Here is a 27054-nt window from a genome sequence, read left to right as displayed (position 1 = left end):
AGGACTGAGTGTATGATCTTGGTTAGAAGGGTGCCGTCTTTGGGTTGATCAAGGCCTAGCCAAGAAAGAGGGTATCCAGGTTAATGGTAGGGTCTCTACCTTATTTCCAGGCTCCTGAAAGATGGCCATTCATTCAGTACTTTCCGGGCTATCTTCAATGTCTTGCAAGTGGCCTTTGTTGCTTCATTATCTGGTGGGCTTCCGGAGTGTAAAAATTTAAGCAAGGTCAGTTGATCTTATGTTATCCAAGTTGAAACCCAGCATTAGTAGTCATAGGATGTTACCCCTGTTTAGGGTATTACAGTTGCCTGTTGATTTGTATTCAGGTATGAACATTATGATGTTTGTATTTGACTGGCCGTCTGGCATTGCCTGAGGTTTGTATTGAAGACTACAAGAGGTTGTATTCTTAATGAGGGAGCTTCCATCATCTTAGGCTCAGTTGTTCTCCTGAAATGGGGGTTTTCAGTTGGTGCAGTCAGTTTTGAAGCAATTGAGTGCAGTCCTACTCTGCTGTGTTTGCTCTGTCTTATATACCCTTGATATTAAAGAGGTGTTTCCTGCTAAATCACCCAGCGGGTTAGTGAGATGCACCTTGGATGCAGAGGTAGCTCCCATATTGGTATCCAGATCTGTCTTTTGTGCTTCTATACTTGGAAGGGCTCTTGCCTGTCCTTTGTTCGGAGAAGGTACTTTCAGACCAGTTTGGCTCCTGATTGCCGTTGCCTTGTTGCTCCTATGGACTTTCAAATTGTGACCATTGACTACTTCACTGCAGTTAGAGCCTCCATCTCCAGCTTCTTCCCCTAGCTGCTTGCCTGCTGCTGGAGTGACTTGTAATTGTGATGACGTTTTGGAATTGTTATTGTCACAAGGCCTCATCTCTGGTCGGGGAGTGAAGTATTCCCCAAAGTAATTAGTAATGTTATTCCTTTTATTTCTACCTTTCCTTCTCTGCCTCCATCGGGTTTGTGCATTAATCGGCTGCCATGATGGTTGGAAGAGTTTGCCCAATTAGGTTCTACATTATTTGAGATTTCTGTCTGCTCGTTTATTGATAGGTTTTGAGACTCTTTGACTGGTACAATTGCTTTTGGGCCAGACTGTACTTCTCCCAAGAGGAGGGGATGTTAATTTGCTTTAAGCCTTGAACTTCCAACGTAGAGCCTAGGTGATGTGATTGAGCTCCCGTTGCAGACTTGGTGGTTTGTTTTAAGTCTGTCAGTAAATCTGCAAGCATATTAGGAAGATAATATAGCTTATCCAAAACTAGAGCACAAGTACAACTGGCTTGAGTCAATTGAGGGTCAGACAGGTCTCCCTTGATCAGATTGTTTAAGTTGCCTAGTTTTTCATCTATGCTCGGGATTAAAAACTGCTAAGGTCTTGAGTAATGATAACTGGATGTACATTTTTATTTGATTGGGATTGTAGGGGATCCACTGATAGTTGCATGGTATTTAAAAGCGATGGCTTAATGGGGTCCATCTGTTAATCTTCTTCTTGCCGTAATTTCGCTTTAGCACTTTGAGTTCTTCCTGTTTGAGGTGAGATCTGAGCATACAAGACTGTGTGGGACGGTAGGAGATGTCGTTGGTCACTTGAGTTTGTTCCCCAACTTGCTGACCTGAATGCTGTCCGCTAACATTAGCCTCTTGGCTGCGGGTGTGCTCCATATCGTTTAGCGGCGGAATGGGTCAATCTCTTTCACCATGATTAAATGAATTGGTTGGCTGCAGTGGCCCGTGAATTGGGGATGGGGTTGCACAAGTCAATGATTTGCATTTGCCAGGGAGGTCCCTAGGGCCCCAAGATGTTCTCTGGCAGAGGACCGTGGGGGTCATCGATGCAGTCATATACGCTTCCTACGTTATCAGAAAAGTCTCTTGGGTTGAAGAGGTGACGCTTGAAGGCATCTCGGAGCCCTGTTCTGTGGCTCTTTCCGGGGTGCCTTTGCTGTTCCCACCCTTCCTTGTACACAACATCATCAGATTGGAATGGCCTCTGTGGCTAAGTGAGATACCACAGCTGCCTACTGACCCTTCATTTGGTCCTTGTGATGGGACGCCTATAGAGGTTGAGGCGTCTAGATGGAAAAAGTCCCCCTCCAAGGGGTGACCTCTAAGCTTCGGTTGTAACAGTGTTGGTAGACCAGTTATCCCCTCATTGCCTGAAAAAGGACCAATCCGGCATCCTTCAAAAAGCTCAATTTCAATTTATAAAGCTTTATTCGACATTAGTCATAAAAGCATTCACCTAGCCCTATACAATAAATACTACTTATAAAAATACATCTAAAAATACATATTAAACATTGGATGTCGATAATACATAGTAAAAAGTACATAGAAATTACAACACATTATTACAGTTTAAAAGGTCACATTCCATAAGTTAAAAAACAAAGAACAATAATCTATGTCGCAAAAAAGACAGATTAAGGATATACATAATTTCATTATAATACAATAGCCGTTAGTGATCGGGTACGGATTAGCCACGACCAGGCCAAGAATTTTGCTACACCGACCACATATAATGTTGTACAGTCTGTTTCAAGTATCCTAAGGGCTTCAGATTGGCTTCGGGTTCCCAACTTTAAGCACACAGGTTTTAACCACTTACGTCTGGGGGACAAATACAGTGGACAACAAAACAAGAAATGGGAAATGTGTTCGGTTTCTTCATTACAATGGTGACAATGTTCATCCCATGCCTGGGACCAATGCTTCTTGTACGCATTCAAAGGTAATGTACCAATGCGAAATTGAAAATAAAGTTTTCTGTCATATGGTTTTTCAATTAGGTCCCAAAAAGGTTCATATGAGGGATACATTTTTATATTTAAAAAGCGAGATGTTAGATTTACGCTTGTGCTGTCACTAAACATTGTAAAATATACCATTTCCCAGTATAAATCTTTTAGCTTTTCCTTAGTAGGGAAGCAAGCTAGGTCTTTGTTGTCCCATAGATAGTCCAGTTTCAGTTTTGTGAGTAGTCCCCGCAACTCCCTTAGCCATGGGATAGTATGGAAACGATCGAATTTGATGACATCCATCAATGCTGCTGCATAGTGGCCTAATTCTGGGGTCACCATAATTCGTCTCCAATATAGGAGGGGCCGAAGCCTCGCTATATCCACAATTGATTTTCTACCCAGGTCTAGTTTTAGCGGGATTGTTGGTGTGCTTTGGGGGACCATTACGATCCCTCTTAGGAACCTATTTTCAGCTCGGCCCAGTTCGCTCAAGTTTGAGAACCCCCATAATTCAGAACCATATAAACAAGCCCCCAGGACTTTCATAGAATAAATTTCCATCACACAGTTTACAGGCTTTGTCAGTGAGGTTCGATGTTTTAACGAGATGGCACCTGCTAGCTGTCTAAATTTTAGTAGGGTTGTGATTATGTGATGCTTCCAGCTCATGTTTTCTTGCAGAGTGATACCTAGGTATGAAAAAGAGTCCACTCTTTCTAGTGGTGTTCCTTTGTATTTTATTACACCCTTAAAAGAGGACTTCTGATTGAGGCACATGAATTTCGTTTTAGAGGTGTTTAATTCTAGTCCCCTTTCATCACAATATACACCAAAGGCATCAACTACTTTTTGTAGCCCACTGGGGGTGCGGGAAAGTAATAGTGTATTGTCCGCAAACATGAGAACTGGCACACGAGAGCCGGCTATTACAGGGGCGTCACTAGCAATCTTCTCTAGATGTTTAACGATACCATTTATGTAAATAGAGAAGAGGGTTGGCGCTAGGACACACCCTTGCCTCACCCCGCGTTCAACCGGGAAGGGATCAGTTACATCTCCCTGTTTGCCCCATCGTATCCTAGCAAAATTGTTTTCGTGTAGGCGAACAAGGAGTGTGAGCAATTCCTGGTTTAAGCCTGCGTCCGCCAAGGTCTGCCAGAGTTTTTCCCTGGGGACCAGGTCGAAAGCGGCTTTTAAATCTACAAAAACTGCATACAATGTCCCCTTCTTCAAGGTGACATTTCTCCAATAAATTGTTAAAAAATGGAGGACTTGGTCGACGCTACTAGTTAGGGGCCTAAACCCAGCTTGGTAAGATGACAGGATGTTATTTTCGTCGATCCATTGCTGCAGTTTATTTTGCACTAGTCGGCCCATTAGCTTTTGAGCTGTATCGATCAAACTAATGGGTCTGTAGTTTTTTGCCAGGGATCGGTCGCCTTTTTTATATATGGGAATTATTTCGGCTCCCTTCCATGAGGCAGGCACTTTCCCTCCCATAGCCACTGCATTGGCCAACATTGTGAAGTAGCTGCACCAGGACTTCCGGTCAGATAAGAAAATATCAGCCGGAATTCCATCCATGCCTGGGGCTTTCCCCCCTGCTACACAATCCAGTACAACATTCACATCCCTCTCAACAAATAGTGGTGCTTTGTAGTAAACTTGTGGAGGAAGACTAACATTATTAAACATAGGGTTACAGGCATACTGTGGTTGAAAGTATTCTATCCAACTGTTCTTTGCGACATTATTAGCAGGCTGGGGTGCTATTCCACCCTTTGCCCATTTTACTGAAGCCCAGAAGCGCTTAGAGTCCTTGGAGGTACATACCTCCTTGAGTTCTTGCCAGCAATCCTCGTCCCAACGCTTCTTAGCTAATTTTTGAACCTTTCTATACTGGTTTCTCGCCAGCCTTACTGCTTCTGGCCTCCCTGCTGTTAGTTCCTTGCTAAGGTTGTCTCGTGCTGCCCTACAACTCTTGTCATACCACCCTCTAGTTTCTTGTGTTTTCTTCATTTTATTTGTGGGAATTGTTTTACGAAAGAAACTTTGGATTATAGAAAAAAGTGTCTCATGGGCAGCCATCATATAGTCAATAAAATCAGTCTGTCCATAATGGGACTTAATCTTGGCAACTTCGCCCACCACTACTTTCTTTAGAGTCTCTATTTTTGCAATATCTTCTAGGAGCATACTCCACTTCAAGTGTCGGGAGTTATTTGAACTTACTAGGTCCTGTGTAACCATATGATCCTCTCTAGGATGCTCGGGTTTGTCGTGGTAGGTATGTAGTGTCAGGCACAATGGATTGTGATCACTTTCAATCTTATCCTTCACTTCCATATCTACCAATTTGTCCCAGGCCCTTACATCCAGGAGTATATAGTCTATCCTACTGGCCGAACGACCATTATCAAAGGTATTTTTCCCCATAGAGTCTGACACTGTCCGACCATTTGCTGCTCTAAGTCCTCTTGAAAGACAAAAACTTTTCAGTTGTATTGCTACCGTGCTCCATTTCCTAATTACAGGGATATCTAGTTGGGGAATTCCCCACTTGGTATCCTCATCTTCGGCCAGGATTTTATCCTCCTCACCCAAGGGTTCAAAGGTAGTATTAAAATCCCCGCCTATTATTATGTGGGTAGGGTCTGGTAGCTGTTCAATATTATTCTCGAGGCACGTTAGGGTCTCTGATGGTTTACCCCTGGCAACTCCCCTTGAATAAAAATTAAACAGGGCTAACTGTTGACCATTTTGCCAGGTAATATCAAGTGCCAAAATATCGTTAGAGGGTATAGACCTTTGCTTAACCAAACAATTCAAAGTTTGGCGTACCCAAATTAACAGGCCCCCCGAGGGACGTCCCACTCGATTTCTTATTGCCGGGACGAAAAAGTTCAAATACCCTTGCCTGAAAATTGGTGTAAGCGACCAGGTTTCTTGGAACATGATAATGTCGTACTGGTTAATGAAGTCAACCCAGTCTGGGATATTTAATTTATTAATAATTCCAGCTATGTTCCATGAGATAATTGATAATTGCGGTTTTTCCTTTTGGGGGTGTATCTGAACAATATCAGGAATATTTAATGTTTCTGCAGGATCTACTCCTAGTATTACATTTTTACTCAATGTTAGTGGCATCTCAATTTCCTCCAATGTTCTTTCCTCTTCCACCTGGGCTCTATTTTCTTCCTCTGAAAGGGGAGTACAAAATACATCTGGGGCTAGTGTAGATTCGTCTAACATGAAAGTCTTAACATATCCTTGGCCCAACTGCGTATCTAGGGTGGCAGGGGAGACACATGTGAGTCAATCACACTCATTTAAGTCAGTTAACACAGAATATTGGTTGTCCAAGTTTAGCCCCCACTCACATACTGGATTGGGCCTGGCCCTTCTATTTCCCACAACTGTCCATTTTGTTCTTAATATACTCGGTTTAGCTACTAGACCTCTTCTGCTATAGAAGAAATCCAGTGTCAGTGGAACTATTTCAGCTGTCCTACGTTGTGGAGGGAGGATGTTCCGTAGGACATCAGGCAGGACCTCAGGGCCCTTGAAGTTCAAGACCACACAATCCCCTTGAAATTTCTTCGCCTTAGTACCTATCCACCTAACCCTTCTTGCTGTAAGCAGATCGACAGATAATTTTTCCTTGCCCCAGGGAGATATATGCATATTGCTACTAAGCCACTGGAGAGCCTTGTTTCTTAAGGAATCTGGAGACTCGATCTGTCCAGTTTTCAGCATGGGTGTGTTTGCTAGTACTAAGATAAGGGGCGAAGCTTCAACAATTAGTTCAACTGGGGCAGTTTCAGGGTTTAGGATCTCAGGGATGCTGTTGCCCACTAATTGAGCTGCATCTGGAACTAGGGCCATGTCAGGGGAATTATCGTTCCTAGGGCTGATTTGTTGGACTTGCTCTGATGGAGCTTGTAAACCAGTATTCATGTTCACCCCGAATGATTTTCCCGCAATCTCCATTTGTTCAAATTTGGATGCTACTAAATTTGATATTTCCCCCACCCCCTCATTGGTTTTCTTTAACAGAGACTCTAGCTTGTTGACCTTGTTAGCTAATTGGTCAACTTTTGATATGAGGGGTTTCATTAATCCTAATAGTTTGGACTCTAATGTACCCATAAGCTTAATTAAGAGGGTGTCCTCCCCTTCTTCATTTTCATGCTCTTCCTCCCTTAATCCGTCCTCTTTCTTTCTCTTTGCTCGTCTAGGTGGAGTTACAGGTTTGTTTTTACAAGAGCGTAGGCCGCCTCTTCTAGGTGGCGCCTTGGTGATCCCTTTTTTGGCTCTTGGAGCGGGGACCGGTGTTGGGGGGGTATTGCTCTCTATAACTGACTCCTCAATTGTTACAGATTTATCTTGGTCTTCTAAGTTAATCAAATCTGTAAAGGGGTCAAGTTGTTGATCCGTAGAGGCTAATGAAACATTAATTGCTGAATGCTCATTTGGGTCTTCAATAGGGTCGGTGGGAATGAGATCATCAATGACAGACTGAGACACCCCTGATTGATTGATTTGAGCACAAGGTGGCGAATCCCCCATGCCCAGGGAGGTCCTCCGATTATTATTAATTTTTGTCACTACCTGAACCAGATAATTGTGCATTGTATTAGCCGGAGTGACAGGCGTTTTTTGTTTTGACATAGTGATCAAACAATAATTAGCAGCAAGGCCCTAGAAATATGTAACAATAATAGTCCAATTACACTGTAGATATGGGAGTGTTTTACCTTGCCACAGTTCGGTTTAGAGGATGGGAGTAAGAGGGATGGCCCAGTCCAGTCTCTCACTGTCTAGAACGGGCTAAAACGGGCCCGCCCTTGGCCCGGGCTTCGCCCGGCTCGTCCCGCGCGCGTTCCGCGATGCGCGGCTCAGGTGGAGATTTAAAGCACCTGTTCTGGGCGTTGCAGGAGGGAGGGTGTCACTATGCCGCACTACCTTCTGGGCATTGAAGTCTCCCACACAGCTTCCTCACAGGAGCACAGGTCACCCAGACGGACGAGCGTTTCCCGCGGAGCGGGAAACGTGAGAAGTGGTCACAAAGTCCGTAGGAGGGTGCGTGGCTCAGCCGCCTTCCTTTTGTCCCTCTGAAGCTGAAGATTCACCAGTCCAAACTCGCTGACGAAAGGCTCCCGCACAAGGCTCCCGCGATGCGCGGCTCAGGTGGAGATTTAAAGCACCTGTTCTGGGCGTTGCAGGAGGGAGGGTGTCACTATGCCGCACTACCTTCTGGGCATTGAAGTCTCTCCCACAGCTTCCTCACAGGAGCACAGGTCACCCAGACGGACGAGCGTTTCCCGCGGAGCGGGCAACGTGAGAAGTGGTCACAAAGTCCGTAGGAGGGTGCGTGGCTCAGCCGCCTTCCTTTTGTCCCTCTGAAGCTGAAGATTCACCAGTCCAAACTCGCTGACGAAAGGCTCCCGCACAAGGCTCCCGCGATGCGCGGCTCAGGTGGAGATTTAAAGCACCTGTTCTGGGCGTTGCAGGAGGGAGGGTGTCACTATGCCGCACTACCTTCTGGGCATTGAAGTCTCTCCCACAGCTTCCTCACAGGAGCACAGGTCACCCAGACGGACGAGCGTTTCCCGCGGAGCGGGAAACGTGAGAAGTGGTCACAAAGTCCGTAGGAGGGTGCGTGGCTCAGCCGCCTTCCTTTTGTCCCTCTGAAGCTGAAGATTCACCAGTCCAAACTCGCTGACGAAAGGCTCCCGCACAAGGCTCCCGCGATGCGCGGCTCAGGTGGAGATTTAAAGCACCTGTTCTGGGCGTTGCAGGAGGGAGGGTGTCACTATGCCGCACTACCTTCTGGGCATTGAAGTCTCTCCCACAGCTTCCTCACAGGAGCACAGGTCACCCAGACGGACGAGCGTTTCCCGCGGAGCGGGAAACGTGAGAAGTGGTCACAAAGTCCGTAGGAGGGTGCGTGGCTCAGCCGCCTTCCTTTTGTCCCTCTGAAGCTGAAGATTCACCAGTCCAAACTTGCTGACGAAAGGCTCCCGCACAAGGCAAAGCTAATTGTTGTATATATTGTGTGCTGGAATCTACAGGTCATTGATTTTTAAATCGAAGCACCCTCATCAGCTATTGAGATTCCTCCATGTAGGCTCCATATCGGTGGAGACAAGAAAATCTCTCCATTGATGGTTGAACTTGTTGGTCTTATAATTTGGGTGGATTGGCAGGTGCATCTTCTCTTATCAGTCCTTGTGGGGACCCTAACCTTCCCCTACCTCATTGAGTCCACCTAGAGTCTGTTTGCAGGAACCTGTATATAGAACCTCTGGCTTGGAGAGGGTGCTGTTAGATGTGATTCTTAACAGTTGTTTAGCAGTATGCAGTAGCCCCCACTCTCACCAGTGCTGTTCTGTGTGATAATCTACTATCACGAGCTTGACAGAACAATTTCGCAGTGGCAAAGTAGTGCACGTTCAGTAATGATTCAGAGAACACACGTTTGTGGGTGCATAAGTGCCTGGGTATCTGGATGACAGGCGTTTTTTGTTTTGACATAGTGATCAAACAATAATTAGCAGCAAGGCCCTAGAAATATGTAACAATAATAGTCCAATTACACTGTAGATATGGGAGTGTTTTACCTTGCCACAGTTCGGTTTAGAGGATGGGAGTAAGAGGGATGGCCCAGTCCAGTCTCTCACTGTCTAGAACGGGCTAAAACGGGCCCGCCCTTGGCCCGGGCTTCGCCCGGCTCGTCCCGCGCGCGTTCCGCGATGCGCGGCTCAGGTGGAGATTTAAAGCACCTGTTCTGGGCGTTGCAGGAGGGAGGGTGTCACTATGCCGCACTACCTTCTGGGCATTGAAGTCTCTCCCACAGCTTCCTCACAAGAGCACAGGTCACCCAGACGGACGAGCGTTTCCCGCGGAGCGGGAAACGTGAGAAGTGGTCACAAAGTCCGTAGGAGGGTGCGTGGCTCAGCCGCCTTCCTTTTGTCCCTCTGAAGCTGAAGATTCACCAGTCCAAACTCGCTGACGAAAGGCTCCCGCACAAGGCTCCCGCGATGCGCGGCTCAGGTGGAGATTTAAAGCACCTGTTCTGGGCGTTGCAGGAGGGAGGGTGTCACTATGCCGCACTACCTTCTGGGCATTGAAGTCTCTCCCACAGCTTCCTCACAGGAGCACAGGTCACCCAGACGGACGAGCGTTTCCCGCGGAGCGGGAAACGTGAGAAGTGGTCACAAAGTCCGTAGGAGGGTGCGTGGCTCAGCCGCCTTCCTTTTGTCCCTCTGAAGCTGAAGATTCACCAGTCCAAACTCGCTGACGAAAGGCTCCCGCACAAGGCTCCCGCGATGCGCGGCTCAGGTGGAGATTTAAAGCACCTGTTCTGGGCGTTGCAGGAGGGAGGGTGTCACTATGCCGCACTACCTTCTGGGCATTGAAGTCTCTCCCACAGCTTCCTCACAGGAGCACAGGTCACCCAGACGGACGAGCGTTTCCCGCGGAGCGGGAAACGTGAGAAGTGGTCACAAAGTCCGTAGGAGGGTGCGTGGCTCAGCCGCCTTCCTTTTGTCCCTCTGAAGCTGAAGATTCACCAGTCCAAACTCGCTGACGAAAGGCTCCCGCACAAGGCTCCCGCGATGCGCGGCTCAGGTGGAGATTTAAAGCACCTGTTCTGGGCGTTGCAGGAGGGAGGGTGTCACTATGCCGCACTACCTTCTGGGCATTGAAGTCTCTCCCACAGCTTCCTCACAGGAGCACAGGTCACCCAGACGGACGAGCGTTTCCCGCGGAGCGGGAAACGTGAGAAGTGGTCACAAAGTCCGTAGGAGGGTGCGTGGCTCAGCCGCCTTCCTTTTGTCCCTCTGAAGCTGAAGATTCACCAGTCCAAACTCGCTGACGAAAGGCTCCCGCACAAGGCTCCCGCGATGCGCGGCTCAGGTGGAGATTTAAAGCACCTGTTCTGGGCGTTGCAGGAGGGAGGGTGTCACTATGCCGCACTACCTTCTGGGCATTGAAGTCTCTCCCACAGCTTCCTCACAGGAGCACAGGTCACCCAGACGGACGAGCGTTTCCCGCGGAGCGGGAAACGTGAGAAGTGGTCACAAAGTCCGTAGGAGGGTGCGTGGCTCAGCCGCCTTCCTTTTGTCCCTCTGAAGCTGAAGATTCACCAGTCCAAACTCGCTGACGAAAGGCTCCCGCACAAGGCAAAGCTAATTGTTGTATATATTGTGTGCTGGAATCTACAGGTCATTGATTTTTAAATCGAAGCACCCTCATCAGCTATTGAGATTCCTCCATGTAGGCTCCATATCGGTGGAGACAAGAAAATCTCTCCATTGATGGTTGAACTTGTTGGTCTTATAATTTGGGTGGATTGGCAGGTGCATCTTCTCTTATCAGTCCTTGTGGGGACCCTAACCTTCCCCTACCTCATTGAGTCCACCTAGAGTCTGTTTGCAGGAACCTGTATATAGAACCTCTGGCTTGGAGAGGGTGCTGTTAGATGTGATTCTTAACAGTTGTTTAGCAGTATGCAGTAGCCCCCACTCTCACCAGTGCTGTTCTGTGTGATAATCTACTATCACGAGCTTGACAGAACAATTCCGCAGTGGCAAAGTAGTGCACGTTCAGTAATGATTCAGAGAACACACGTTTGTGGGTGCATAAGTGCCTGGGTATCTGGATGTCCTCCGATATCTGGCTGTGGATGCGGCCGCCTATTGTTTGTTCATGTAATGTCCAGTATCAGCAGTGGCGTAGCATGCTGGGCAGGCAGAGCTAAATCGTCCAGGGAGGTGCAGGACGCAAGCCACACCACAACCTAACACAGCCGTATCCGCGGTTGCCTCTGCCTCCCCTAGGTGCAGGAACCCGAATGGCATCTGCACCACCTGGAAGTTTGGGGAGCCTACAGGCCAGGAGGCTGGCCGAGTTATTAGTTTGTAAGTGAGCCTGGAGCGACGCCTTAGTACCTCAGCTTTCTTCCCTGCCACTTCACTGCTTTCTTTCTTCAAGTGGCAGAGGGCGGCGAAAAGGAGGTGGTAGAAAGGGGCTGTTGACGTTTGAGCCAAGAGCGGGCAAGCCGATTCAGACAAGAGGGTTGTGAGCATGGGAACTCCGACCTCCAGGGGGGTTACGTTGGGTAAATGTCAGGAAAATGCGCTCAATTGGTGATTTCAGTGTCCTCTGACCACCCCAGGGCTCGAGTCGGGGGACCACGCGGGTGGACGGCGTCACCCCACTTGTTTTACTGGGAGCTCGATAACTGTTATCTGCAACTGAGTGCAAGCCACCTTTCGTGACGTCACTTTCTGTCGTGACGTCCGCGTACCCCCCACTTATTTTTTTAGAACTTGTGCCCTGGACCACTCACTGCTCAAGATGCATCCCCGACTGCTCACTCTGCTCCGCTTGCACTGCCCCTGCGGCTGCGACACATGGCCATGGTAAAGTGATAAAGTTTGCAGAGTCTGCAAAAAGAAATCTGAAGGCAAAATGTTAGGGGAGAAGCACGTCAAGAGTGTCCAGTCTAGCGCTTCATAATTACTTTAGTGTTGCCTTGTTGTCTAGAGCCTGATGTGATAGCATGTGTCTTCTGATGTAAACACTTTTTCTTTCTTCCTTTTGTTCCTGTTTTCCTTTGTTCCTGCTTTCCTCTGTTCCTTGTGTCTTCTGATGTAAACACTTTTTCTTTCTTCCTTTTGTTCCTGTTTTCCTTTGTTCCTGCTTTCCTCTGTTCCTGCTTTCCTCTGTTCTTGCTTTCCTTTGCTCCTGCTTTCTTTTGGTCCTGCTTTCCTTTGTTTGTTCTTTCTTTCTTTCTTTCTTTGTTTCCTTCTATCTTTCCGTTTTTTCTTTAATTCCTTCTTTTCTTTTTCTTTCTTTCTTTCTTTCTTTCGGTCTTTCCTTCTTTCATTTCTTCTTTCCTTCTTTCTCAAAGACAAGAGGTTTTTAGCCAATGTCCTATGATTTCATGTTTTAAATCTTTGTTGGACCTTTTGATTTTACTAAAATAATGTGTAGAGCATAGCTACATATAGGGGTTTCAGCCAGACTTCATCCATTAGTCTATGGTAGGTGTCATTCATATCCACCCCACCATGCATTAAGGGGCAATGCATCAGCCCATTCCATCCTTTGACTGACTTCCCTTCGAGTAACAGCATGCCACCCTCTTCACAAGAAATAACCACACACAAAGTAGTTCCCTGCAGTGCTAGGGAGTACTCTGGTAATGTGTATTTTTTCGAGAACAAAAAAAAGCTGTGTTGCCTGTAGCATTTTTTTTATTTTAATGGATGAGGGCCCGGCACATTTTCAAACAATAACGTTTTTTCCAAAAACCATGACAAAACTAAATAAGACTTTCCAGAAGGTTGGCAGTCATTTCCAGACCTATTGTCTTTGCCAGTGCTTGTTTAAATAGGCGTGACACTTCAAAGTAGTGCAAATAACCTTGATAATGACTGCCTCGACTCAGTGGTTCTCACATTAATAATTTAAGAATGAAAGGTTGATGGGGCCCAAGAGGCACTCAACTATGGACTTTCAGGTTGCACACAAATCTTTCAAGCAAATGCCTGCGTTAATAACCGCAGAGTTCAGTTAATTGAATTAATATTTCTTTAATTTATATGTCAGATCTACCTATTCTAATACAACTAACCATTCGTGTTTCTTTTTAGCATATTCAAGTGTGCTGCAACATTTTGATGGGATCAGATAAATGATTGCCAGATATGTGGCAATTTGTAATCAAAATAATTAATAGGATTGGGTTCTGTCTGTCGGAAAAACATCAATCCAATGTCATAGAGCGAAAATAAACGTATAGGTTTACTACGAAATTCCCACTTTTTGTATTTACTGTGGCATTTTTCAAACAAACATGTTATTTGCCTTCAATAATGTTTCAGAGATCTGTCCAAACATCAGCACAGATGGTGAATGCAAACTATCCAACTGAATTCCGGTAAGAGAGGTTTGCTTTTACTTTTTGAAACTTGTTTTTGAAATAGAGCGCATGTAAACAATTTTTTATTTTCGATTATTGCAGCATAAACATATGTTATGTTTTTTTATTGCACCATACTGTATCAACACCTGTACACATGCATTCATTTTAAGAATAGCTGTTTTGTTGTTGACTGTTAACCTATTTTTGATGTGTAACTTTAAAGTTATGTGTAGTCTTTCAGTATTCATAAACAATGGTGTGTTTATTGTGATTGAGTTCGTCCCTCGTGTATGTGATGAAAATATTTCCAATTCCACTCTGGTAGATTTCTCCTTGCACGTGAGGGCCATAGATAACATTCTCTGCCCATGTCTGCCTGCCTTTGGTTTGTCAGGAGTATAGCCCTAAATAATGTGCATCAAAGGTGGTGGTCTATGGCAGACAGGTTACCTCCATTCACTGGTGCAATCAAGGGCTCTAGCTTCAAACAATTAGTAGTTTACACGCTTCTGCAGCACTCTTTGAGTTTGGCAGATTTTGGTGCAGGGATACCTTGGGGGACGCAATTTCTGTTTTTGGTCCGGATACCTGCACCAAAATCCACCTTGTACTAGTATTCTCCCCTGAAATAGGAACTCTGCGCAGACTGGGCACTATCGGTCAGTTTCCAGACCGTTTTCACTGATTCCCCTGAAAAAACATTTGACCTTCTCCAGTTGCTCAGATAGTGGGAGGGCAAGCGGATGGGATTTGGGACTTGGAGGTCAGAGCGGGCTTTATCCGGACATGCAGATCATTGTCTCCTTCCCATGTACTACTGGAGGGATCAGGCAGAGGTTGGGCACTCCATCCTAGATGAGAGCTCTGGTGTCTCTTGGCCCAGAATGATTTTGAACACAATAATTCTGGACCAAGAGAAACTTGGAAATGTTGGAGACGCTCTGGGTGAAATTCCACTACTGGTAAAGCAGGCACAAATGGGGCGGAGGAACAATAACTTTGGCGTGCTTTATTGTAGAGCTTCCACTCCACTAAACTTTAAATTACCAATATATTAACATAGTTACATGTGAAGGAGGGGATTCCATATTGTTTAGTCACAGTGGTGACTTAGTACATCATTTGATAACTGTTTTAGCCTCCACTTGTCTTAATATCAGCCTGCTATACACCTCTTCCTAGAACACTCCTAACATTTTAGTGCACAGTGATAGGTTATTTTTAGTCTACAATGTGCTCATCTCATTTTCAACCAATCTAAAATGTATTTCTGATGGTGCTATATATATATTCACATACAAAATATAGGAGCGTAGTGATGTTATAGTTAAGTAAAGTTCTAAGATTTTAAATTACATATATAAAAAAGGCTAGAGATTCATTGAATAAAACAAAGGTTAAGTTGTGTTTTAGTTAGGCCTTTTAATAATATGAAAACTGTTGTATAACAAAAAAAAACAACTAAATTCTCTAGCTATAATTTACTGAGATAACTATATTATGCGCCCTCACTATGTGTTGCTTATGACTTCATTTATTTCATCACTATTTCATCACTGATGACCTGTTCAGTGACATAATTAATGACATCACTGGTGACATCTCAAATGACTTCATTGATGACATCACTGATCACATCAGTGATGACATTGTCCAACCTACTGCTGTTAAAACTGTTCTATGAACCAGTACAGCATTTCAGATATGAAGGTAACTGCTACATGTTGCAGAATGATGTAAAGCATAAATTACTCTTCAGACACGAAAGCCCCCTTAGGTGAACCAAGGTCCTCCTACACGCAGGCCTCGCCATGTGCCAAACGTTTTGTGAATCGCAGACTGGACGTGGGCAATCAACCATTAATGGGTGGGCGAGCACCTTCTTGACACAGTCTTCACTCTGTGAATAACTCTTAAAGGAGAACCCATTAGACACCCAAGGCCCATTAGGTGGCTGACAGCCCTACTACGAACAGCCATTGCTCTGTACCAAACATGTAGCAGTCGACCTCTTGTGGGCGATCAAGCACACATGGGTGGGAAAGTAGCTTGTGCTCACAGTCTTCACTCCTATGCTCAACTTCTCATGGAGACCCCACTGCCTCCATTCAGTGAGCCCCTGGAGCCACCCCTCTGGTCGATAAATCCTCGTGGGCAGCCAACCCTCCCCCCAACACTTTTCCATTCTTTTCTCTTTTTTTATTTTTAGTTTTTTGGTGTTCTACGGTACTTCGCGGGACCACAAGGGGATCTATGATGGATCCCACAGGAGTTTGCTGGACCACACAGGAGGCCTCGCTTTTTGGGCCCCGCCAGAGGGTCAGGGTGACCCCTCCCCACCCCCTTTTACATATTAGTTTGCTGATTTTCAGGACACCGGACCGGAGCCTCCAAATCCTGTAATGGCAGCACCAACATTTCGGTTGAGGTTTCAGCCAGCTATCAGATTGCTCAGTCCTGTGGGAACTATCGACAAATCAGATATTTTTTGACTTTCCAATACCACAGGATATCCGTGGGACCGACTGTCAAGATATGCTGTATTCTTTAAATCACATTCTATGCAAGTCAGCTGTCTCTCTACCTCAGCAATAATTTCCAGTCTGTTACCAATATGAAGTGTTTAACCATGATGAAACCATAATTGCCCAGACTCTCAGTTACGCAAGGTCCTTGTCCGACGTTTGTATGTTTGGTGTATCCTGGAAAAAAGAAGATGGCCTTGCCTGCTATGTTGGTGATCCCTTTGAGGTGGGCTCCCGCAGCAACTGGTGAATGATGTCTTGGGAAGAATTAGTGTTTCCTTTGTCGTTTGTTCCATCAGGGTGGAATTGTTCCTACTTTGAATGCGTGCAACAATAACCTTGAACCGTGAACTTTTTTCTTTGTCATTTTGTCTTTGGGATGGGCTACCAGATTTTTTTTAAAGTGTACAACAATATTGTTTTAAATACAATGGATTTTCTGGGCGTTCAAGATACGTTCAGGTTATCGCAGAGTTTCTTTGCAGTTTGAATGTGAAATGCAGCTATTAACAAATAATCAGAATGGTAATTATTATTGAAAGTGCATTCCTATTAAAATCTATAGGAGTAAGTGTTTAAAACATATAATATTTGGGAGTTTGTGATATACCTTATGTGACCATAAAAACACTTCAACAGTGCTAGCAAATGTGTATCGCTGTAAGGTGAGAATCCTCATATAAAGTTACACATTTTTACAAAGTGTGTTTTAATATCTTTAGCTGTAGCGCTGTCAGCTTTTGTTATCAACAAAGGTACCTGGCAAAGAAATAATATAGAAAAAGTATTGTGAACAATCTCATGACTCAGCGTTTACCTGATATCAGTTTAATGAATACTGGTTCAGCAATTTTTGAAGTCTTAAGTTGAGGATTGAAATTTTAGTGGCCATTAACAAATGTTGAAGTTAGAAAGCACACTTAAAGAAGAGCGCACATGTTGTGGTGTTTCAAAAACGTTTGTGAGAATGGGACGCCCTCTTAGTGACACATTAATTCTGAAAATTGTTACTCTAAATTATTAGTAAAAAAGTTTAATTTTACATTTGTCAGTTACAACAATTAAATCATCCCCAATCAGACTTTAAATTCACAGGTCAATTTTAGTGCCCTCTTGAGTAGAAAAAAGAGTTAATGAACAAATAATTGACAATGATATATTGACAAGAGATGGTTTCATAATGCTGAGTACTACAACATACAATATGTTTTGGTTGAGCATACCATTCTCAATAACACCATACCTATTTCCAGACACATTTTACTGAAGATTTGATGTTTAACAGTTCTGTTTTGAAGTGTTTAATGGCACATTGCTGTACATACTATATTTGTCTTCGCTTTTGTTCCAATAGATATTCCCTGGATAATAACCACCTGTCCCCAGATCAGAGACTTTTTTACGAAGAAAATGGGTTTCTCGTGATTAAAAATCTTGTTTCAGATCGAGACATTGAAGAATTCAGGTATAGAAATTGATTGTAATTGGCGCTGCAGATTGGTTCCATTTGTGACGGGGTTGGGGGTCTTGATTGCTGTAGAGTTAACCTCCATTGTTCCATCTTTTTTTCATATCAGAGTGCATATTTCTTTTGCCATCACATAGTTGGTTGCATGTGTTTGCCTTTAAAGCTTTGTAGACATCCTTAATTTACATTTCACTTTGTAATATTTTTACATACAATTGCATACTGCAAAACTATCTTACTTTAGAACAAGATTGTTATACTTTTTCCAATTAAAGACCCCCTTAATCTCGAAGTCTTTACCTGTTTTCTATCACTCAACCATTTGTAACTTTGACCTGACCTGACTCAGTGGCTGAAAAAGTTGTATTCAGTCACCTGAAAACTCTCAGAACTCTGCATGCTCCCATGGTGAAATTCACAAACCTTATCCACAGAGTAATTTCTGTTAGGTTGCAGCCTTCTGTTCTTGCTTATGTACACATGACTTCTTGCTGGTAGCCCTTTTCATGTGCTTATGAATGTATCAATATTACAACCTCACTCAGTTATCTTGAATGCCACTGAGAAACATTTCTGCCTTTATCATTTCTATGGCACATGCTTATCAGTGCTTTTGTATATCTGTAAATAGTTGACAAAAGTTTATCAATTTCCATTTAACCCCTCAAGTACATTTTTGTTCTTGAAACAAACTCGGAGTCAGTTTTAATTGGTTGTCATTGTTGGGACACCTTTCTTTGCATTAAAAAGAGATTGTTCAACTCTCATGAATGTAGTTCCGTGTTTCAGGATCAACTCCTTAACAGTTGCTTGGTGTTTGTAGGGGTCACTGGTTAACTGTCATGCATTTTTCATAGTGGTGGCTCCCCTTTGACTAGGTGTCTCTCGTGACATATTATGCAAACCTCATCTGTGAAGCTTGTATAGGTGGGCTTCAAGTAATTTCTGGCCTCTGGCGTAAGAAATGTTTCACATCAAGGCCAGAGCACAGAACATCTGACCTAATGAAGAGCCCTTCCTGGATTTTACAGATTAATATGGTTTAGATTTAAAAGGACAATATAGAAGGCCCAAGGGCAAAACACTGAAGACGGTTCTCTGAGGTCAAAGCGCTAAACCAATAGATATGACACCAACAACTTTAGTACTTATAATGGTCCCTCCTCATGTCTTGTTTGTATTTTGAAACAATAAAAAGATTTTTTTTTTTTAAAGTGACACCAACAACTTTAGTGAAAGAGTAAGGAAGATGCTTGTTAAAACATTACGTTTTAGTGCCCCCATTATAAATTGCCCTTATGCTGTTAATTTCTAGACTGAGAGGTCTCCTCTCTATGCAGCCCTAAGGATAGCAGCAAATGGTGCCCAATGGCCTGGGAGGGCTGGCCAGCTTCTCCCCTTTGAGCCATCATCCACTCTGACCACAGACACCAATTAATCTCACTCCCTACCCTGGGCCTTTATTACAAAGAAATGAAAGAGAAAAATTAATAGAGCTACTGGACGACAAAGTATGCCACAAAGAAGCCTCCATTGTTGCATTGCTAAGCCATTCTCATTGGTTTTAGTATAGAGCTACAGACTCTGGCTAGTCCAAGAACTGGTGGCCTTGCAACATGACCCTGTACATGATTCAAGAGAGTTTCTTGCTTCTATTTGGCAGGGACAGAGATGAAGACAGGAACCTCCTGCCCAGGCTGAGGAGAAATCCTAAATCGTGGCCATGAACCATGATCTCTAGGAGATCGAGCATATATTACTCTGAAGACCTGCCCGTCATGAGTAACTGAGGCACTGAGGATATGATGAGCAGGAAAATAAGTCTTGATAATGTCAGTTCTGTGCGAGAGCAAGTGTATCATAGTCCTCCTTTCTTTTTGTGCTGTTCAATATTTATGTTTTATAATGTCTATTTTTTCCAGGAATGAATTTGAAAGGATCTGCAGGAAAGAGGTTTCAGTTCCAGGATTGATAATTATGAGAGACATTGCCATCGCAAAATCTGAATTTCTTGCAGACCAGAAAGCCATCACTAAAATACAGGACTTTCAGAATGATGCAGAGCTTTTCAGATTCTGCAGTCTGCCTCAGGTAAAATGGAAGGGCACTCTTGTGATGCCTTGATTTATAATTCCATCTTAAGAAATGCTTTGAATGGCTTTATGAAAGGGGAAGCTGTTTGCATTGAGGGGAAAAATAGAGTGAAAAGAGAGCTATGGCATTCCAGCTAGAAAGTACTTAGCCCTCATGCCCTGCAATCATCAGGCCAGCTCTGCTTCACATAATACGGGCCACACGTCACAGAAGCAATGGGTGCCTGGTAGGTTCTGGACAGGCAGACTCATTGAGGTACTGAGTCTGCCTGTCCAGTGTGTACCGGATGCAAATTGTTTCTGTGCTTCGTGGCCAGTATTATTTGAACCAAGCATTCTATGTGATAGACAACACTCAGATTGTATCTGTGGTTTGTGGCTGCTCTGTTAATTGCTTCCATTTAAGGCCATTTGTCGATGCACTAATGAAACTTGTGGTTTAGTTTCCTTTGGGTCGAAATGTCGACAACTCATGTGGTTATCTGATCAACAGAACTCAAGTATGGGATATACTCTTGTTAATGTTGAAACTCATTGTAGATACCTCCATGTTTTTTTGGGTGTATATATGTAAATATGTTCTTTTGCACTGAGCACTTTCTGCATCTGGCACTGCCTGCATTGACTGTTCGAATTCATGATGCTGTAAACATAATATATGACGCTGGCATTATAGTGTGGGCCTTTCATTTTATTTATTGATATACTACCACACTCATAGTGGTTCAGGTAGGAGGTACATCTCCTTACCAGCCGTGCCGCAGGCGGAAGCTCTAGCTCTGTGTACGATGTCTTTTCATTCTGTCTCCCATCTATGTTGCTCTGGCGTCTTACTTCGCTGTATGGATGTAATTAAAAAGGCATAAATGTCTAACAATAAACGTTTTTCCGAGTGTCTGGTTATAACCCCTTTTTCAAATGTCATTAAGGGGCGTCCTGCGTGTATGCTAACCTCCGGTTGTGTAGCCCAGTGTCTTAGGGCAAGGCACTGTCAGTATGTTGTTTTAGGGAGACCGGATCCTGCTGACAGCTGGGGGAAATACATTATCCCGTTTTCATCAAAAAGATCTCCCACCCTTTTGCAGTTTACTTCTTGCCATGTAAGGTAGCTTTGTCCATAACGCGCTGGCGGAAGCTCTGGATGACCCATGAAAGAGGTCAATGGGTATGTGGGAGTAGATAGACCCTGTGCCACCTGAACCCTGACACTCGCCTGAGTAGCCGCACACTTTACAAATACTCCCTATAACATAACATAACATACCATATAACATAACCTGAACCCTGTCCCACGCAGCCATCGTGGCTCTCAACACCGGGGAAATGTAAACCCCCACTGGGCGGTAGCATCTGGGTAGCCATGGAACTTTCACATATGAATGCCCGCTATTGCCTGATCAATGAAGCACCAATGTTTTTCGAACATTGGCCTGTACCAGTCTACCATATATTGCAATTGGGCCAGTTGATAATACTGCACTAGGTGCGGAACTCCCAGTCCACCAACTGCCTGTTTCAAACAAGTTTGTTGGCGTGCCATGCAAGCTTTTTTCCCACCCCAAATGAAATCTACCAAAAGGTGCTGCAGTTTGGTCAGTACCTGAGGAGGGGGTGGGAGGCTGCAGCGGGAGAGTCTGCATTACGTAAAGTATGCAGGGCAATATAGACATCTTTACAGCGGCCAGTCTACCCACCCATGACAGTGTGAGTTGTCTCCAATGCTGGAGGTCTGTGTGGGTGTTGGTCAGTAGGGTACCATAGTTCTTGCGTGTTGTACTGTCCAGCGTGGAGAATATTTGGAGGCCCAGATAGGGGATACCCGACTCTGCTCACCCAAAGGGAAAGTCTGCTTTTAATCTCCCTAAGTCAGCTCTAGGAATAGAGGCCAAGAGTTTGTGACTTTTGAATATTAATATTGAAGCCTGTGACCCGGGCAAATTCAGCGAATTCCTGCATGAGTGGAGGTGAGCGATTGGGTGAGAAAGAGCACCACATCATCAGCGTTGAGGGAAATCTTGTGTTCCCTATCCCCCATGCAAATTCCAGTGATTGCGGCGTGTTTTCAGATGTGCTCCGCGAAAGGCTCCATATACAGAGCAAGTTGGAGGGGTGATAAGGGAAACCCTTGTCGGGTGCTTCTCCAAATTTTTAAGGCCTGAGACCTAACCCCATTTACATTAATTCTTGCCTCAGGTTCTTTATATGTGCTATTAGCCCACTGCAAGTACCAGAGGCCCAGGCCAAATCTCGCCACGGCCAGGCGCAGGTATGGCCACTGGACCCAATCAAAAGCCTTCTTGGCATCTACCGACAGGAGCAAGGTTGGTTTCGGAGAGCGTTGAGTCTTGTCAATAAGGTGACATAATTGTCTGGTGCCATCACTGCAACCTCTTTTGGGTATGAATCCCGACTGGTCGGGGTCCACCAGCCCCTGCATGTGTGGTGCTAAGCGAGCCGCCAGTATTCTGGTGAAGATTTTAAGCTCTACATTCAGCAACGAGATGGGGCAGTATGAGGCGCATTTCTTCTGAACCTTGCCCGGCTTTGGCAAGACCACCACCGTGGCCATGCGCATGGAAGTAGGTATAGTTCCTTCAGAGCTGAAGGAGTTAAAGAGTCGGGTGAGTAGCAAGACTAAGCTCGGAGCTAGGATCTTGTAAAAGTCTGAGGAAAACCGATCTTCCCTTAGAGCCTTGCCCGACGCCAGTCCCTTGATCGCCCTCAACACCTTGTCTGGTTTAATGTCTGCATCTAATTTGTCTGCATCCGCACCTGGGAGAGACGCGATATGTGCCTGAGCGACATATGCCGCTGCTGCTGCTGATTCATCTAAGGGATCTGCTATAAAGAGCTCTGTGTAAACATTTTCGAATTCAAGATCTATTAGGTCATCTCTACTATGCAGCGTTGGATTATTTGGGAGCGTATCTGGCACTCTAATAGCTCTCCGGCCTTATTCCCCCCATCATAAAAGCGTTGCTTGGTGCAGAGAAGGGAGAATTCGGCCCTTCAAGATCCAGTGCTTTCATCTGCTTGAGGATATTGGTAAGCTGGCGGTGCGCCTGGACAGCCCCCGCACTATGGCGCACCATTTCGTCTCTTTAATCTGCCCCTCCAGTTGGCTCCATTTTTCACTTTTGTCCCGGTTCAATTTGTCTCCTATCGCAATAAGCTATCCTTGGATGACCACCTTCACAGTGTCCCACAGTAGGTGTACATGCGCGTGACCATCATCGTTGTTGCCCAGAAAGGTTTGTATGGACTCTTGGACTTCTTTATTGTTAGCATCATATGTAAGTAATTTATGGTTAAGTATCCATACCCTATGTCTCTGATAATCCCCCTTTAAAAATCAGGAAAGGCTAATGGGTGCATGATCTGAGAGCGATGCAGTGCCTATGTTAGTGTCTAATATCCCTAGGGTAATTCGTGGTGTGGTTAAGAAGAAGTCTAGGCAAGTGTAAGACTGATGTGTCGCCGAGAAGAAAGTGTAGTCGAGGGTCGTAAGGTCACGTTGCCGCCAACCACTGCTGCTTGGCGCCAATAGTGCTCCCAGGTGTCCCATACGTTGTGTGGTTCTGCCAAGGGCAGGATCTTGTACTATATTGTAGTGCCCACCCCCCACTATAAGATTCTCACCGAGGTTTCCAGGACTGAACCTAAGGCGTCCCTAAGAAACACCTCTTGTCCCTCATTGGGCCCTTATATTTATGCCAGTGTGTAATTGTGGCCTCCCGCAACCACCTGAAGTGCCAGCAGCCATCCTGGCATTTCTGTCTGCCTATTTAGTATCTTCCCAGGGAAGTGTCGCAAATAATACCGCTACCCCTGCCTTCTTCCCTGGCATGGATGAAAAAATTTGGCGGCCAAACCAGCGAGACCGGAGACTCGTCAAGTCTGTGTGTTTCAAATGCGTTTCCTGCAGAATACAAACATCGCACTTAATTTCTTTGAGGTATGTCAAGAGTGCCCTTTGTTTTGCCGGCGAGTTAAGGCCTCGTACATTGAGCCTTACTATTAAAGTGTTATGGGGCGCCATTGGAATATTGTGGGTTTCCCTCCCTCCCAACATTCTGTGGTCCCTTCTGCTTGATGTCCTCTTAGTGGCGAGTGCTACCCATGTCCTCCCAATTGGGGGAATCCCAGCTGTAGTCCAAGGAAGGATCTGCGCCTCTCAAGTGGACCTCACTGCGTGCGTTTCGTTATCCCACACAAAGAGTAGCTTAATGGGCTGTCCCCACCTGTAGCGTATCTCATGCTCCCGCAGGAACATAATCACAGGGCGCAGGGTCCTGCAGCGCTAGAGCTTTAGCTGGGAGAGGTCCTGGTAAATGCCCACCTGCAGGCCCTCACGGTTTGTCCGTCTGGCTGTTTGCCCCCTGGTTTCTGCAGGATGTCTTTGATGTTAGCGTCTTTTTTGGTATATGCTGAGTTAAACCCAGGCAGTTCCCGATTCCTTAGAGTAGGTTTGTCCTCAGATGCGGTGAAATGATGGTTCCCAGCGGGCCTCCCCACGTGTGCTCCCTTCCGCAGGCCTGACCCTGCCGCCCTGGCTTCTGTCGTGCTATCTTCTAGAGCGTTCCAGCTCTCCGCTTTACAGATCAGTGGGAGGCCTATTGGAAGCCCTGGCTTTTGTTAGGCCCTCTGCTACTTCCAGACTCAGATGCGCCTGGCGTCCGGCCCCTCTATCTCTTCAAATCTCGCCTGCAGTTGCGCTCTGGCAGAGGGCCTCAAGCGGCGTCTCCCGGGCTCGCTTTACGGGTCTTCCTTACTGCGGCCTTGACACAGGGCTCTCTTCGTCGCTGACAGGCTTACCTTGCACTACTGAGGGTCCTGTCGGGCCCATAGTCTTTTCCCGGCAAGTTTCTCCCCGTGCTGGCCTCTCAATTTCGCTTAATAGGCCCTCTCGCCGCCTCACCTCTTCACACCGGGTTAACAGGCTCCGGATCATGCACCAGGAGAACCCCGATCTCCTCTTCTGCTAGCCAGCAGGGAAGGCCCGCTCGGCCCGGGGCCTGTCATCCGTGTCTCTCCTCTGACTACCTTCCGCCAGTAATCTGGTCCTCACTACTGTGTTCGCCTTCACGAACACCCTCGCTGATACTTCAGCGTCGCCGCTTTCAACACTCCGCGATGACCTCCGATTCTTCGCAGCCTGCGCCCTCAGAGGCCCGACTTCTATAATGGCGCCCGCCTCTTCCCCGCTCAGTCAGGGCCAGAGGTGTCTTTGTTGGTCATGCGGGCTGTAGGCACCTCATCAAGTGACCCAAAGGCAGGAACTCTCTCAACTGCGGCTGCTTCCCCTGCAGGTTCCAGCAGCCTGAGGCGGCCACCAAAGCTGATAAATTTCGGCCTCGCTCAGTGGAGCTCCGTGAGATGGCTGCTACTCCTCCGCCATCTTGGCCATGCCCTGAGGCATGTTTAAAGGGCTACTTAAGTGGGTGGCACAATCAGTGCTGCAGGCCCACAAGTAGCATTTAATATACAGGCCCTGGGCACATGTAGTGCACTTTACTAGGGACTTAAAAGGAAAGGAAATATGCCAATAGGGTATAAGCCAATTCTTCCATGTTTTAAGGAGAGATCACATTCAATGTAGCTCTGGTTAGCAGTGGTAAAGTGCTCGGAGTCCTAAGCCAACAAATATGAATTCAGCAAAAAAGGGGCGGAGGAGGGCAACATTTTTTTGTGTGTGCCACTGCAGAGAGGGCCTGTTCCAACAGTCAAAAGTGTGGAAATCGTAATGCCGTCACCTGCCAATACTGTCTTTTCTATCTAGGGCGACTCTCTTAATACACTATCTAATTAGACACTTAAAAAACACAAGTTCACACCATGATATTATTTACATTATAGTGTAAAATATGTTTCTGAGACATTAACAATGCAAAGCTACTGTGTTTAAATGGATCAAAAAGCTATGTTTTGAGGACTTTTCTAAACTTTAGGAGTTAAGCGTCTACCTTCAATAAAGGGAGACCCGCTTCACCTGGGTTACCTGAATTGAAGAACTGTGATTAGATGGTTATTCTCTGAACGGAGTTTGTGATTTGGTCTATATTTAACTAATTTAGAAACTGATGAGAATAGTAAGGCATTTATTAAGTGCACAGCTACCCCAACGGGGTGTCCCGGCGCTAACAGCAGACAGAAAGCGGAGCAGAGCAAGAGCGCTGACTAGTCCTGGCGGCTGAATAGCCAGGTCTTGAGAGATTTAGGAAACTCAAGTTCAGACTGGATCTGGCGATGGTGAAGGGGGAGTTTGTTCCAACATTGAGTGGCACCCACCTCAAATGACTTGCCTACTGATCTAGTTTTTTTGAATCTGGGGGTAACAAGTAGATGTTTAGTATTAGAGCGTAGGGCTCTAAAATGACTATAGGGATGGAGTCTCCTCCTGAGGTACGCTGGTCCCAGACCTTTGGCTGCCTGAAAGGCCAATGTTAAAGCTTTAAACACGATCCGTTTGGCAATGGGGAGCCAGTGCAGTTTTTGCGTTGCCTAAGCGGGACGCCGCAGATTATGCCGGCCGCTGCATTTTGGACCACCTGGAGTCTATGGAGCAGGCCCATAGAATGACCCAGATATAATCCATTCGCATAGTTGAGGTGCGAAGTAACCAACGCATCGAGCACAGTTTTGCTAGTAGCGCTAGACAAATAGTCAATTAATTTTTTTATTTGTTTACATTTTGCCAAAGCAGGGGGCTGAGACGGTCTGAACCTGAGTAGCAAGGGACAAACAATTGTCCCATCTGAAGCCCAGATTCTTAACCAAATCCTTGGGAGAGGGGCAATGCCCAATTCCTCAGGCCACCATAAATTAGAAGAAATGGTTGGTTAAAAAATAAGATCTCGGTCTTATCCGCATTGAGTTTCAAGAAATTGCGGTCCATCCAGGCCGCAATATTCCTGAGACATACTTTGAGGGGGTCAAAGGTGGAAACGGATACATCATTGAAGGTGAACAATAGCTGAGTGTCATCAGCGTATGATGTTATTTTGATCCCAGATTTCGAGATTATTTCGGCCAACGGGGTTAAGTATATATTAAAAAGAAGCTGGCTCAAAGCTGAGCCCTGCGGAACACCCCATTTGAGAGGTTTCACAGGAGAAGTATAGGGAGGGGTCCGGACCTGTTTGCGCTCACAGAGGAAGGAAGATAGCCAAGTCAATACTGTGCCCTGGACTCCTATGGACTTTAGGTGGTTCAGGAGGATAGGATGGGAAACGGTGTCAAATGCTGCAGACAACTCTAACAGCACTAACACC

At 45.5% G+C, this 27054-nt stretch overlaps 1 protein-coding gene across 1 annotated transcript in view; it reads left to right on the top strand.

The window, feature by feature from the left end:
- LOC147663839 (phytanoyl-CoA dioxygenase, peroxisomal-like) overlaps positions 1-27054 on the top strand; it is a gene marked incomplete at its 3' end in the record, with an annotated part of 121622 nt that overhangs the window by 37020 nt on the left and 57548 nt on the right. The window contains exons 2-4 of the mRNA XM_086950163.1: positions 13657-13712; positions 17577-17687; positions 19613-19781. Coding sequence (XP_086806289.1) covers positions 13657-13712; positions 17577-17687; positions 19613-19781 — 336 coding nt within the window. The remainder of the gene's footprint in view (positions 1-13656; positions 13713-17576; positions 17688-19612; positions 19782-27054) is intronic.

This window comes from Lissotriton vulgaris, unplaced genomic scaffold (assembly GCF_964263255.1).
Source record: "Lissotriton vulgaris unplaced genomic scaffold, aLisVul1.2 SCAFFOLD_2001, whole genome shotgun sequence".
Taxonomy (NCBI): domain Eukaryota; kingdom Metazoa; phylum Chordata; class Amphibia; order Caudata; family Salamandridae; genus Lissotriton; species Lissotriton vulgaris.
The sequence above is the reverse complement of the archived record's forward strand: the minus strand, read 5'-3'. Positions and strand labels throughout refer to the sequence as shown.